The sequence below is a fragment of the Myotis myotis genome, unplaced genomic scaffold, assembly GCF_014108235.1.
Source record: "Myotis myotis isolate mMyoMyo1 unplaced genomic scaffold, mMyoMyo1.p scaffold_m19_p_2, whole genome shotgun sequence".
Taxonomy (NCBI): Eukaryota; Metazoa; Chordata; class Mammalia; order Chiroptera; family Vespertilionidae; genus Myotis; species Myotis myotis.
This window is the reverse complement of record NW_023416324.1, coordinates 160,056,383-160,071,411: the sequence shown is the minus strand read 5'-3', so window position 1 is coordinate 160,071,411 and position 15,029 is coordinate 160,056,383. Positions and strand designations below refer to the sequence as shown.

Below are 15,029 nucleotides of genomic sequence, written 5' to 3'. Positions count from 1 at the left end.
CTGTCCATCTTAGGGCGCTATCTCTCTTCAGGGGTCTGTCCATCTCCCGGGAGACCGCCTGTCTGTAGATGGACTGGCCCACAGCCCACATAACTGACTGGCCACCTGGTTGGACCAATGGAGTCTGGAAACAGTGGGGCAGAGCCGTCTCCTGAGGACCACCCGGCCTGGCGGGAGGGTTGGTTTGCACCTGCAGGTGTTGAGCCTCCCCCTGCGCTCCCTTCACCCATAGCACCTGGGGAGGCTTTTCCCCGAGGGAGCGTGTCCTGCAGGAAGGGAGGGCTTTGCAGGGGCTGGGTCCCCTCTGCAGGAGCGGAGGGCAAGCCGCAGCCGTGCCGTGTGGGGGCCTTGCCCTGCAGTGGTCCCTCGTGTCCTCACCATCACTCAGGTGGGCGTAGGACCCCGCCCCCCGCATTTCTACCAGATGAAAAAGGTTGGGCTCACGGGTGAATAGCTCCCCAGGGTAATATTCCTAGGCAGGGAGGGTCAAACACAGGTGTTCCCATTTAAGAAAATCCATCCATCCTGGGAATATGGCAGAAAGGGTTTGGGGCAATTTTTGGTCATTGTTGGCCATAGAAGGAGCCCCTGGTCATTAGAAATCCTGAACAAGCCAAGCTTACATGCCACCCTGGGAGCAGGTTAGAGATTGCATCCAGGTTCAGTAACTTTGAACTTTAGACATAGCCTGGGCAGGGGCAGAGGGAAAGCCACAGGGGGCAAGGTCAGAGGTCGGAGTCGCTGGCCAGGAAGTGGCTGGGTCCAGTAAGTTTGGCTCAGTCCCATTCGACAGTGCTTGCTGAGTGTCCTGTGGGCCTGGGCTCACCAGTGGGTCCCTCACCCGGAAGCGTGGAGTCCGTTGAGGGAGAGAGGCTGGGGCTCCATGCCTGAGCCCAGGCGTGCCCCCAGGTAAGAGAGGCGCACTGTGGTGGGAGGTGTGAAGGAGGCAGCCATTGATTACACTGCAAAGACCTAGAGAGGCTGCATGGAGGAGGTGGCCCTGGAGGTGAGTCAGGAAGGTAGCATGAGATAGCACCAACCTAAGCAAGTGGCCAGGGGCCAGATGGAAGGAATGGCTCCAGTAAACTATTTGCAGACTTGGTCCCAGGACAAGAGAAGTGATGGATGACATAAATCTTCCCTGCAGGGGGTCAGCCTCTCCCTGGTGGGGTGGGCTGGTACCCTCGTGGTCAGCCCGCCAAGTCAGACTGCTGGCCCACAGCTGGCTGAGTGGGCTCATCCCCAGCGTGTCTGGGAGGGTCCAGGTCCCTAAAAAGTGCATCCTGTGTACTTTACCCCAGAATGCCTGACCCTGGGCCCAGACACAGACCTGGAGATGGATAGCTTCTGTCCTACTCCCTTCCCCACAGAGGATGCAATCTCTGACCTACTCCCTGGATGGCCACCTGTCTATTGGGGACCCCCTGGGTAGCAGGGACTGGAGCTGTCTTCTAGCCCATCGGGGACACCTAGTCCTTACCCCTGCCTAGGCTCCCCTTCTTTCCTGAGCAGACACATGTCCTCAATTACCCACCTTTCTCTCTTGCCCAGCGATGTGGATAAAGCCAAGAGCATTATATGAATGGGGTATGTATTGGCTGTAACTTCCCCGTCTGGCTCAAGTTGGCACTAATGTTCATTTGCATTTTCGAAACACAATGTCATGGACTGAGGGTAGCAATGGCTTCAGGTGCCCTAGTCGGGGGAAGCAGAGGGGCCTGGGTTTTAGTGTGAGGTGTCACGCCACCTTGTGGCCAAGTCAGGAAGCAGCACCTCACAGTTCTCAGCTCCTGAGCTCCAGCGCCCAGCCCCGCCCTGCAGGTTGGAGGGTCTTAGCCTGGGTTTGGACTGGCCTAGAGAGAAATGACTTTTGACCCCTGCACCTTCTGACACATCCCCTGACCTCCTGCCTTCCAGCCTCACCCCCACTCTGTGCCCGGCCCATGACCCTCTCCCAGCCTCACCCCTGCTCCATCCCCAGGTTGGTCCGGGAGGTGACAGGGGTGAACGTGAACATGCGCGTGGGAATTCACAGCGGGCGAGTACACTGCGGTGTCCTTGGTCTCAGGAAGTGGCAGTTCGACGTCTGGTCTAACGACGTCACACTGGCCAACCACATGGAGGCTGGAGGCAAGGCTGGGTGAGTGAGGGCTGTGGGCAGGGCCCCGACAGAGCCTCCCTGCCAGGTTCACTCAGGGCCAGGTCGTGAGCGGCGGGGCTGGAGTGGGCAGGATGGAGTCGCTTGAAACCCTGGGGGTGGCAGAGTTTAAGCAGAAACTATTCAACCTGACAATTTACTTACACGACATCAGGGCAAGTGGTAGGGAGTGTCAGGTCAGCTTCCCGGGCCTTCACCCAGAAACTGTTTACACAAAATGCGGTGGCTGGTGAGATGCGGGAGGTAGGGCAGAGCTCTGGAGGAGGGAGAACACACAGATAAATTCTGGGGTATCCAGGGCAGAAAGGAGGTGGGATGAGCTGGCCGGGACGATAAGCAGGATTTGGACAGATAAGGAAGGTGGGGTAGGGAGAGTGTCAGGCTGAGGGGTGGGGCGAGGACAGACACGGGACAGGAAAACATATTACGTCCAAGGAATGTAAGTAGAGCAGATGGCTTTTTAGGGACCAATGGGCAAAGCCGGTGTTAAGAATGGCATTCATAACAAGTGGGGGTTTGGACGCAGCCGGTAGTCAGTAGGAGCTCCTGCTGGCTCCTGGCCAGGTTTGCAAAGTTTGAGCCTGCAGGCTGTGTTCCTGGCCGGGTAAGAACGTGTTGTGTTGTTATAACAATGTACGTAGATGTGAGGTTGTGTGGCCGAGGGGTCGCGAGCTGGGACGGACCCTCCCTGAGCCATTCGATGACATTGGAGGGAAACAGGACCTCAAGTGGGGATCGAGCTGGGGTTGGCTTCTGAGCCGCACTTTGAATCGGGATTGAGTCGGTGCATCTGGGTTCTGCTTGGCAGCTAGAGCTCTGAATTCACGTTTTCTCCCTCCCCTCCACCTCCTTCTGCACCTGTAGACGCATCCACATCACCAAGGCCACACTCAACTACCTGAACGGGGACTACGAGGTGGAGCCAGGCTGTGGGGGCGAGCGCAACGCCTACCTCAAGGAGCACAGCATCGAGACCTTCCTCATCCTGCGCTGCACCCAGAAGCGGGTCCGGGGCTGGGCTGAAGGCTGCGGGCTGGGGGCAGGGGCTGGGGCGGGGAGGCTCAGGGGCTCCATTCTCTGGGGAGGGACTCCCCTGGCCTGCTTCTGCCTCCTCTTCTAGAGCCAAGTCATGCATTCCTTACACAGCCATGGCTCCTGCGTCCCTGGAAGGACATCAGAGTTACAGGAGCCCCGCGAAGAGGGAGTGTTTTCAATTTGCTTCTGTTGCAAAAAATGCACAGGCTCAGATCAGTTAGTCACACTGCTCCGGAAGGTCATGAGCCGGAAATGAAGCCGCAAGGAGATCTGTGTCTCCCATATGTTCATCTCACTTCTCCGCTATTGCTGGGACAAAGCGGACTTTTGTTCCCTCTCGCTCTCGCTCTCGCTCTCGCTCCCTCTCCTGGAACTTGTGAATCTTTGTCTCTTCAACCTCTGTCTTTTCCCCTTTCACTTTCTAGTCTCTTTCTTCTCCCTCCTTTTGTCTCAGCCCACACTTACCAAAATATAAAATTGAATTATCAGCAGACTTCAGGGTTCTATTTTTAATAGTGTCATGTTCCAGGTCCTTAATTTTTAAAGTGAATGATGAGAACATTTCCTTTTTCTCCCAAGACTGAAATGCCTTTTACTGGTGGATCTTTCCGTTGGATTTATCTGTTGGTCAGAGCCCTGTGGTAGAGAAAAGCTTCCGTTTCCTTCCTAAGAAATCAGACTCAGGGCGAAATTAAGCTGTGAGGACAGTTCAGGGAAAGTCTTGGACGAGAGCAAAAGTTGGTTTTCAAGGAGGCACGGCTCTTTGGGGCAGGGCCCCCCTGACAGGGACGTCAGTGGCACCTCCTGCATCAGCAGCTCCCGGGCCGCTCCCGGACACTGGCTGCCCCGGACACTGGCTGCCCCTGACACTGGCTGCGGGTGCCTCTGAGGGAGCTGTGATGAGCGGGCGGGGGGATGGAGGGCACTGTGGAGAGAGTTGACACATTTGGGGCTTAGTTGACACATTTTTAAATATGTGCTTGTTGTTTGGCTAGAATATAAATGAGCTGGACCCTCCCAGCCCTCCTCCCACATCCCCCTCTACCTGCTCCCAGGCCTCCAGGGGCCCACCCTTCCTGCCCTCTGCCCTGGGCTCTCTGGGTCTCGGCTCTTCCCACTTGACAAGTGGTCCAGAAAGGATGAAATGGAGACAGACAGACAGACAGACAGTGATAGCCCTACCCCCAGCAGTGTCAGCTGGAACAGTCCGCCCCCTTCCCGCCGCACCCCTAATCTGGCGCACTCCTTCCCAGGCTCAGGGCGGGGGTGGGAGTGGGGCTCTCCACACCTTCAGCGGGGCCTGTTTGGATGGATGAATGGGCAGACGGACAGAAGAGATGTGGTTGGCACACGTCTGGCTGAGGCCCTGTTTGTGTATTTGTACAATGCATGCCAGTCCTCGAATCTCCTTTTCTAATGGCCCAAACCTCTGGAAGCTGCTTTCCGGGCAGCAGGGCCTGTGCCCCCTCCCACTCTGCTAGGACACGCCTATTTTGGATAAGTTGAGCGGAGATTGGAATCACAGGTTTCCTCTCCCTCTGTCACCCCCGGACACCTACAGGCCCAGGTCGGCCCACCCCTGAGAATTCCAGGTGAATGACAGGTGTCCCAGGCCCCACTGCTTCCTCGCAGACACCTCACTGTCTTCCTGGGCCCGCCAGGGCCAGCTTTGGGGAGTTCGGGGGGATCAGGATGCTTTGTTGGGTGAGCTCTAGGATCTTGGCAGACTTCTGGGCTCCAGGCTGTGCAGAGAAGAGAGGGGCAGCTGCCTTAACCCCTGGGCATCTGGTTAGGGCACCTGGGGATGAGACACGCCACACATGTGGGCCCTGCCCACAGGCTGATACGTCTGTGTTGCTCTCCCAGAAAGAAGAGAAGGCCATGATCGCCAAGATGAATCGCCAGAGAACCAACTCCATCGGGCACAACCCGCCACACTGGGGAGCCGAGCGCCCCTTCTACAACCACCTGGGCAGCAACCAGGTGTCCAAGGAGATGAAGCGGATGGTGAGTGCTGGCAGGGCAGTGTGCGGGCAGCCCTCTCCAGGGATGGGCCTCCTGTGGTTGAGGCTGGGCCCGGCCCCTGGAGAGCCACAGAACAAACGCCTGGACGTGAGGCTCACCCACCTTTGGACTAGGAGCCAAAATGCCTGCCTTCTTGCCCCGGGCTCCCTCCTCCACCATCTCTTGGCAAGCTGAGTTGAGCTCTGGGACTTTGTAAGCCCACACTTACCAACGCCCCTTCCTCCTTCCTTGCAGCAAAGCTTACTGGCAGGGGCTGGAAGCAGACCTAGCCAACTGGGCCCAGGGGGAGGCCTTGGGGAGTTGGGGGGCTTCAGCTTGTCAGACGTTCTTCCAGCACCTGCTGCATTTCCCAGCCCGCTGAACCCCACCACTTGACTCAGATGCTCAGAAACCATCTCAGTGCTTGTTGGCAAGTGCCAGGTGATGGTCCCCTTGGCCCTCTGTGTGGAGAAACACCCCTCTCCCTGCAGCCAGCTGGCGGGGGCATGCAGGCTGCACGCGTGGAGGCCAGCATAGGGTTCTACCCCCATCGCAAGGGACCCTGCCTGCCTCGGGGGACAGACACCCTCAGCATCCCTGCACATACCAGGGAAGAGCTAACGCGGGAGGTGTTGTCCAGGTTCAGTCCAGAGGATGGAAAGGGATTCGGAAGGTGGAAAGAAGACAAGGGTGACAGAAGTCATGTTATAGCAGCCATGTTTCTTTCCTTTCCTTTCATCCCGGAGCTCAAGGGCAGGGCTGGGGGAGGAACGAGGGCGCAGGGATCCCAGTGTGGCCACGTACCTGGGGCCTGTGCATTAGGATCCCAGCTGGGGTCTGTGGGCCAGACTAGGCTTCAGTTGCAGCAGGAGGGGTTACAGACTCCATAGGAATTCACAGGCAGAGCCAGGGACCTGAGGGAGGGGACAGCAGGGGATGGTCACTCTCCTTGCTAGCTAGCAAGGAGCAGATGACAAAGGCTTAAGGAAAGTGTACAGGGGGAAAAATGAATTGGGTCAAGACCTCTATTTCACTTTTTAAAAAATAATTCTTTTTTAGTCCTCACCCAAGGATATTTTTATTGATTATTTTAGAGGGAGGGGAAGGGGGAGAGAGAGAGAGAGAGAGAGAGAGAGAGAGAGAGAGAGAGAGAGAGAGAGAGAGATGAGAGTGAGACATCCATCGGTGGCCTCCTACACATGCCCTGACCGGGGATTGAACCTGCAGCCTAGGTATGTGCTCTGACTGGGAATCAAATCCACAACCTTTGGTGTTCAGGACAACGCACCAATCAACTGAGCCATCTGACGGGGGTCATTTTACTTTTGATGATAAAGAATGAACCCACAGGACACCAAGGTTATGAGGGAGCAGAATTGTCCCCAGAGCTTGGACGTTCACAGACTGGTCGGTGTTGCCCAGGGCTCCAGCCACCACCCCCCTCTCTCAAGGGCCCTCCCAAGGCAAAGAGCAGTTGGTGTCCCCTCCCTGTGTTCACCCAGCCACTTAATCTCCTGCAGGCTCTGTACCAAGGTGGGCAAGAGGGGTGGTGGTGAGAGGAAAGGGGAGACCCAGAGCAGGGAGAAAAGAGGATGGGGAGTGGGGAGGAGGGAGGATGGGGAGTGGGGAGGAGGGAGGATGGGGAGTGGGGGAGGAGGGAGGATGGGGAGTGGGGAGGAGAGAGGATGGGGAGTGGGGAGGAGAGAGGATGGGGAGTGGGGAGGAGAGAGGATGGGGAGTGGGGGGGGGGAAGATGGGGAAAAAGAGGTGAAGAGGAGGCACTAGCAGGCAGGAAAGATGCTTGATGGTACTTTCTCTTTCTAAAATCTGGGAAAAGCTTTTTTCCTTAGGGATAGTTGGTGTAAGTGGAATCTACAGTTATTTCAGAGCCTCATTGGCAGACATGTTAATTATCGTTAGGACTAGGAACTTGGGAGAAGTAGCACAAGGGCTGTAAGTGGGGAAAGGGCAGTCCCAGGGGAGGCTGGCGGCAGGAGAGGCTCCTTTAGGGTGTTGATTGCTCCCCCATCCTGGCTGGGCAGAGTTGCCCCCACCCCTGGGGCCAGCACCCTGCCAGAGAGCCTGGGCTGGGGATGGGACAGGTCCTGGCACTTGTCAGGCACACCATTGGCAAAGGAGAGCTTTGGCCCTGACTTCCAGTGAAGACGCGGTGCGGGGGTGCGGGGGTCGGGGGTGGACATTAGGTTAAGCAGTGACTGCAGTTAGAAAAGGACTAACTTGTAGCCAGAGGTTTATTTCTTTAAATCCTGTTCCATCTTTTATTCTGCATTTAAGACACAGTGAATGGGTCTGCTGGTTTATGTGTAGGCACGAGTGTTGAAGGTCCCCAGTTTATTCATTAGTAAGAAGGTTGACAGGGTAATGAATGCATGGACTCATCTCATCTAAACAGGCCCAGGGAAACTCCACATGGTGTGGGGTGGCGGGCTGGGCCGGGGCCCGGGCCCGGGGAAGACGCACAGAGGCCTATGCAAACCAGAGCCTGCACCTCAGTGTGGACGGCTGCGGCCTCTGCTTCTGCGTTAGGTCTGAAGGGAGGAATCGGGAACCAAAGAGAACCCCTGAGCTGAGCTGAGCTGACTGCTCCCCAGAAATGCTGAGACACACCACAGGGACCCATCTCAGGGCCCTGGCAGCCGGGCTGAGGACCCTTGTCCTAGAACTAGTAAGCAGGTCAGGGGACTGGAACCCGGGCCGCTGGGCGGTGTTCTGAATGACCACCTGCCACGGTTTATGGACCAAAGTGTATTCTGACTGTTGTTAATTCTCCGCCCCAGGCAGATGCTAAGCTCTCCACACACAAGGCGGAAGGTGGTCCAGAAGGATGTCTGGTCTAATTAGCATGTTACGTTTTTATTATTATAGATGTCAGGTGTATTTTTGAGCTGTAGGCATAAAACAGCGGGGTTGTTCTCAGTCCCAGAGTAAAATCCTTGCTGGCCCCTGGGGTGGAATTCAGCACCCCCGTGTCTCTCCCTGTTCCCTAGGGAGCCGCAGTCCAGCTCCACTGCCCGCTCATCTGTGCTCCCCGGGATCCTGGAAGTGCCCGGCCTGGGCCTGCACCAGGAGGAATGCTCACAGAGTGACACAACTCCTCCAGCCAGGCCCAAGGCTGGGACAGTGAAGTGGGTGGGTCTTGCAGCCTGGATGGAGGGCCCAGCGATTCGCAGAGGACAGGAGACAACTGCCAGGCAGCCTGGGAGGAGCTCAGAGCCCACAGCTGGGTGCTTGGATGTGCCCATGGAGGCTGCCAAGGCCCCTGAGAGCCCTCCGCGAACAGAGACAAAGCCCCTCGGGGCCACGTGGACCCAGTGCCTGTTTCCGCACCCGGCAGCTCTGTCTCATGGAGACCAACACAAGTCCCACTTGGTGTATTTTCAAGCCATGTCCTCCGTGGGAATGAAGAGAGGTGTGCTCATTTGGGGTTTGGGTTTAGCTGGCATTTGCCATCCTCCTGTTTGCCCAGCAGTGTGCTCCCTGCCAGGCCTCAGAGGCGGGAGACCATCCTCTGCCTGGCTGTGGCAACCTGAGCCTCCCTGGAAATGGGCCGTCCAGGGGCTGTGGTCACCTCCCCCTCTGCCTCCAGGACTCCACTCTCCTGTGTTAGGGAGCCCTCCCTCCACCCTGGCACACAGCTGTCCCTCTGTGGACATTATAGGTGAACTCTCATCAGGACTTTGAATTTGGCCACCAGTGAGGGGCTTTCCCACTCTCACCCAGCCTGCGTGTGTGAACATCAGAACAGTAGTCAAACCCGGGCCAGGTGGGTTCCTCTCTCCTGGGTCCCCAACCGACTTTGGCCTTACAAGAACATGTTGGGCCCGGCTGGCGTGGCTCCGTGGTTGAGCGTCAACCTTTGAACCAGGAGGTCACGGTTTGATACCTGGTCAGGGCACATGCCCAGGTTGCAGACTCAACCCCCCAGTGTGGGGCGTGCAGGAGGCAGCTGATCAATGATTCTCTGTCATCATTGATGTTTCTGTCTTTCTCTCCCTCTCCATTCCTCTCTGAAATCAATAATAATAATGAATATGTTGGTCCTCAGATACCAAAAAAGCTGTTGTAGGTAACCAGGGTTTAATTTTCTTACATCAGAACTTGTGAATTCCTAGGAGATTGTGTATGTGCTCAGTGGGAGTGGTGTGTGTGTGTGTGTGTGTGTGTGTGTGTGTGTGTGTGTAGAAGAGGTGTGTCCACGCATGTATGCACATGTGTGGGGCTTGATCGGCTTCGAGGTTTTCTCTTGTTTCCATCTGAGTAAGTTGCAGAATTGGGAGAGGACCCCCCAAGCCCAGGGTCCAGGATGAGGGGGACAGGAGGTTGGGGAATAGGACAAGGAGTTAGGTGTGGGGACAGGAAGAGCTTAGACACATGGATTTTGCCAGTGGATGAAATGAAAGCAATGCACCCCCCGCATCCAGCACAGAGCCTGTTCCATAGGGAGAGCCCAGCTATATTCACCAAAAGAAGGGGGGGAGGAAGGAAGGATGATGAATAGAAGGGAGGATAGAGGAAGGATAGAAGGGAGGATGGAGGAAGGATAGAAGGGAGGATGGAGGAAGCATAGAAGGGAGGATGGAGGGAGGATAGAAGGGAGGATGGAGGAAGCATAGAAGGGAGGATGGAGGAAGGATAGAAGGGAGGATGGAGGAAGCATAGAAGGGAGGATGGAGGAAGGATAGAAGGGAGGATAGAGGAAGCATAGAAGGGAGGATGGAGGAAGGATAGAAGGGAGGATGGAGGAAGCATAGAAGGGAGGATGGAGGAAGGATAGAAGGGAGGATGGAGGAAGGATAGAAGGGAGGATGGAGGAAGGATAGAAGGGAGGATGGAGGAAGCATAGAAGGGAGGATGGAGGAAGGATAGAAGGGAGAATGGAGGAAGCATAGAAGGGAGGATGGAGGAAGGATAGAAGGGAGGATGGAGGAAGGATAGAAGGGAGGATGGAGGAAGGATAGAAGGGAGGATGGAGGAAGGATAGAAGAAAGGGCTGCTGAGTGACAACCTTCTCTTATGTCTGAGCTCCTTGGAGAACTGCAGAGAGAAATGGGCTGCCCCTTCCCACAGCCCCATCTCTGGAAGCCTTTGTGTCCAGTCCTCTCTGTTCTCACACTCCTCTCCTTTCTCTGTCCCTCTCTTTTAGGGCTTTGAAGACCCCAAGGACAAGTGAGTGACGTGCCCTTCATGATTCCTGGGGCATATCTTCAGATCTGCCTCACAGCTTTGTTTCCTCACGCTCCATGGGGAAGGAGCCCACAGGCAGTCTTGGCTGAGTGTCCGGAGCCCACGGCAGATAAGAGATGGTCAGCCCGGGCCATCCAGCAGACAGGCTGGGCCCTGGCATTGCCCATATTCAGTCTCCACTCCATGCACACACACGTGTGCACACACAAAACTACATGTGTGCACACTCTGCACATACATGTGTACATACACACACGTGTGTGCAGCTCGCAGGAAAGTGCAGGCCTGCCACAGTGGTCACACACAGTGCCTGGTCACATCCCAGTGCCCTGAGGGAATGTCACTTCCCAGTTCACAGGGGCTGTCAGAAATTCCACGTCATTTTAGTTCAACACCCAAAGATCATGCAGCCTTCCCAAAGAGTGCCTAAGCCAGGTTAGAGCACTGGGTGGCCACAGTCCCTGGCTAGAAGTCTCACCTCTTGGTCTCGGCTTTCATTTCTGAATGATGGCACAGCCAGAAAGGACAGAGCAGAGACTGTTACCTGTGGGGAGAAAACAATTAAACCTCCCATAGTAACTCATCTATCTATCTATATATATAAAAAAGCTTAAGCAACCGTTACTATGGAATGACCAGAACGACTGGACGACTGGTTGCTAAGACGCACACTCACTGCCAGGGGGCAGAAGCTGCCCCAGCCCGCAGGCCCCAATCACTGATGGGGCCTGCTGGCCAACCTCTTGGCTCCTCCCCCTAGCCAGCAGGCCTCAATCACCTGAATGGGGCCGGGTCCCAGGCTGGGACGGGAAACGGGGGGTGGATGGCAGCGTGCGGGCAGTGAGGGAAGGAGGAGGTGGGGAGGTGCGGAGGCAGAGAACTTAATTGCCCCTGATCACCGGCCAGGCCTAGGGACCCCACCTGTGCATGAATTTTGTGCACTGGGCCTCTAGCCTTATGATAACGTACTAATACATCAATAGAGTCAGAAAAGCCAGCGGATCTGAGACTTAGACAGTTTTCTACCCATGTGTGCAGGTGTCAGGAGGGGGTCCTGGCCTCAGTCTCATCTTCCCCACATCTTATTAGGGCTGATCTGGGTTTCTCTCCTGGATCCCTGAGCACAGCCAGAGCCACTGGTTAGCAGCGCCCCCTGGTGGTCAGCCTGCCTGGTGTCTGCCCCTCTTGCTCCCCAGGAACGCCCAGGAAAGTGCAAACCCCGAGGATGAAGTGGACGAGTTTCTGGGCCGTGCCATTGACGCCAGGAGCATTGACAGGCTGCGGTCTGAACATGTTCGCAAGTTCCTCTTGACCTTCAGGGAGCCTGACTTAGAGAAGAAGGTAGGCAGCTTGAGTGGGAAGCAGGCTCCACGCAGAACCAGAGCCAGCGGGAGGGAAACAAGGCAATGGCTGGCTCCCTCGGTCTCCATCACTGTTGGAAAAGCCCTTCTCATCCCCTCCGCTTCCCCAGCGCTGATGCTGCACTACCCAGGAGCTACAGATGTTAGGAAGACCTCCTTGTTTGGCAGGAATAAACCTTAACCTCCTGGGCCTCATTTCCTTAGCCGGGAAATGGAGATATTTAGCATACTTACCTCAAAGGGTCATACTGAGGATTACCCAAGTCCGTATATTTAAAACACATACAACAGTATCTGCCGCATCGTATGTGTTCAATAAATGTTAATTGCTGTTTGTTTTAGTTTTGTCGTGTTGTTATCATTATCATTGCCAATGGACCACCGAGCCACACTGAACCTCAAGGTATTGAAACTGGAAGGGGCAGTCAGTCTCCTTGAATCATGGCCGAGGGAGCTGAAGCTCACGTAGGTGCGCTAGTAGGTGTGCCCTGGGTCACCCAGTGAAGTGGTGACAGGGCCAGAACCAGTCCCGGGCTCAGGGTCTTTGCTCCATGTCACCGCGTCTTCCTGATGCTCGGTTAAAATGAGCTCATGGGAGCTCCTGTCGTCATTGAGTAAAGCAACCCTAAGTAGGAGAGAGAGGGAGAGGAGGGAACGTACTTTGTCTACTATGGACGGACATGGATCACCTTCTCTGGGGACTTGGTGCCAGCCCAGCCTCTGCTCAAGCGGCTGGGTGGTGTGGGGGGAGCTGGGGCTGGGGGTCAGGACCCCGGCGATGAGCTGTGTGATTTTGGACAAGTCCTGTGACCTCTCTGAGCCCCATCTTACTCCTCTCTGAAACAGCAGCGGTCCTGTGCCTACTTCCTAGTGTGCTTGCCGGGTGCGCGATGATGCGTGTCCTAGCATGTAGACGATGCTCGGTAACTTTAGCCGTGATCATTATGAATTACTCCCACGGTGATCTGACCTGTGGAAAGTTTCTGGTTTGACACAGTTCAACTCCTCTCCCCACAAGCATCACCTTATGGTGATTTGGGCTGGTTTCCCAAGAGCTTGGGCTCGCACTGGTCCTCGGGCCTTCCAATTGGGCAGCCTGGTGTGTCGGGGATGGAGCGGGGCTGGAGCGGACAGGGCTGGTGCCTCTGGCCCTCACTCTGCTGTGTCCTCTCAGTACTCCAAGCAGGTGGACGACCGATTCGGTGCCTACGTGGCGTGTGCCTCGCTCGTCTTCCTCTTCATCTGCTTTGTCCAGATCACCATCGTGCCCCAGTGAGTACCCATCCTCCTTGGGTTCCTCCTCCGGCTACAGGGTCTCCAGGCGTTTGAGGGGAGGTCATGTAGTGGAGCAGAGGCGGGAATCTGGGCTGAACTTCTCAACAGGGAGAGAAGTTTGCAAACATGTCCTTGATGGACCGGGAAGCCGGGAGCCTGACTCCTCTGTCACTGGGAGGCCACGTGCTCATTTGAGGGCGGAAACCTCTCCCTGGGCACTGCCCCGCCGTATGGGGTCTCCACACCACGGTGCCCACTGAATCACCCAGATTGGCCAGGCTCCTTTCAGCGTGGCCTTTGGTTTTTGCAAAAAAAAAGCAACACATCTTTCAAAGATAAAGGGTATTTCCTACGCTGGATAATTTGAAGAATGGACTTTAGGTTCTGAAAGCTTTCTCAGAGACATGCTCCTGAACTCTCTGAGGACTGGCTGTGTCACTAAGAGGCCCATGGCTTCCTAGGGGACCACTCTGAGTGGCAGTGGGATTTTAGAAATGATGTGTTAGTCATTCACAGCAGGGTTGTGCCTAGGCAAGAAAATAAACTGCTCCACATTTTAAACTTTTTATTATGCAATGTTTCAAACATGCAGAAAGGTAAAGTAATTAATATAATTATTACCCATCCCCTAGACCAGCGGTTCTCAACCTGTGGGTCGCGACCCCTTTGGGGGTCAAACGACCCTTTCACAGGGGTCGCCTAAGACCATCGGAAAACACATATATCATTACATATTGTTTTTGTGATTAATCACTATGCTTTAATTATGTTCAATTTGTAACAATGAAAAATACATCCTGCATATCAGATATTTACATTACGATTCATAACAGTAGCAAAATTACAGTTATGAAGTAGCAATGGAAATAATTTTATGGTTGGGGGTCACCACAACATGAAGAACTGTATTAAAGGGTCGCGGCATTAGGAAGGTTGAGAACCACTGCCCTAGACATAATAATTGTTAATATTTTACATTTTTTCTGTTACTTTTTATTTTTAAAATATATATGTTTTAATTGCTTATTTAGAGAGTGAGGAAAGGAGGAGGAGGGAAGGAGAGAGAAAGAGTGAGAGGGTTTGGAGGGAGCGGGGGGGGGAGAGAGAGAGAGAGGGAAACATTGATCAGCTGCTTCCCGCACACACCCAACCAGGAATCGAGCCTGCAACCTGGGTAGGCGCTCTGACTAGGAATCAAATTGGCGACCTTCCCATGCATGAGACAATGCTCAGCCAACTGTGCCACACCTGCTAGAGCTTTTCTGCTTTTTTTGTTTTGTTTTTTAAAGTAAATTTTAAGCACAAGGACATTTTGCCCCTGAAAACCTCAATATACACCTATTTTAAGGGCATTTTCCTTCTTAACCACATTGCCTTATACACCAAACAAAGTTAACCCCATTTCTCTACCATGAACATCTAATACCATGTTCAGGTTCAGATTTCTAAAATGCCTTCTACGGTTAGTTTATTCACAGCCAGGATCTACTCTGGACCCACTGGTTGCCTTTGGTTATGTCTCCGAAGTCCAACTTAAATTAATTTAGAAGAGTCCCCTCACCTGAACGCCTTCTATTCTTCGTTTTGAAATAATTGTAGACTCGGAAAAGTTACAAAAATACTACAGAGCATTTCTTTACATCTTTTATCCAATTTACCTAATGCTGACAACTTACATAACCTAAGTAGAATAGTCCAACCCAGGAACTGAACACTACAATGATACTCTTAACTAATCTACAGACCATATTCTAATTTCATCAGGGTGCCCGCGAGTAGCCTTTTTGTGGCCCAAAAGCCAGTCCAGGACCCCACACTGCAGTCCGCTGTATCTGCTTAGTCCCCCAGAATCTGTGAGACTGTCTCAGCCTTTTCGTGTCCTTCACGGCCGTGGCCCTTTTGATGAGCACTGGCCAGTGAACGTGTAGACTGTTTCTCCGTTTGGGTTTGCCTGATGTTGTCTCACGATCACATTGAGGTTATGCTTTTTG

General features: G+C 54.4%; 1 protein-coding gene across 4 annotated transcripts in view; it reads left to right on the top strand.

The window, feature by feature from the left end:
- ADCY5 (adenylate cyclase 5) overlaps positions 1 to 15,029 on the top strand; it is a 152,045-nt gene that overhangs the window by 109,381 nt on the left and 27,635 nt on the right. For 2 of the 4 annotated variants that reach the window (XM_036351105.1, XM_036351103.1), the window contains exons 6-11: positions 1,982 to 2,140; positions 3,023 to 3,164; positions 5,060 to 5,200; positions 10,362 to 10,384; positions 11,599 to 11,743; positions 12,938 to 13,035. In XM_036351105.1, coding sequence (XP_036206998.1) covers positions 1,982 to 2,140; positions 3,023 to 3,164; positions 5,060 to 5,200; positions 10,362 to 10,384; positions 11,599 to 11,743; positions 12,938 to 13,035 — 708 coding nt within the window. The remainder of the gene's footprint in view (positions 1 to 1,981; positions 2,141 to 3,022; positions 3,165 to 5,059; positions 5,201 to 10,361; positions 10,385 to 11,598; positions 11,744 to 12,937; positions 13,036 to 15,029) is intronic. The other 2 variants (XM_036351104.1, XM_036351106.1) reach the window with 2 other exon arrangements.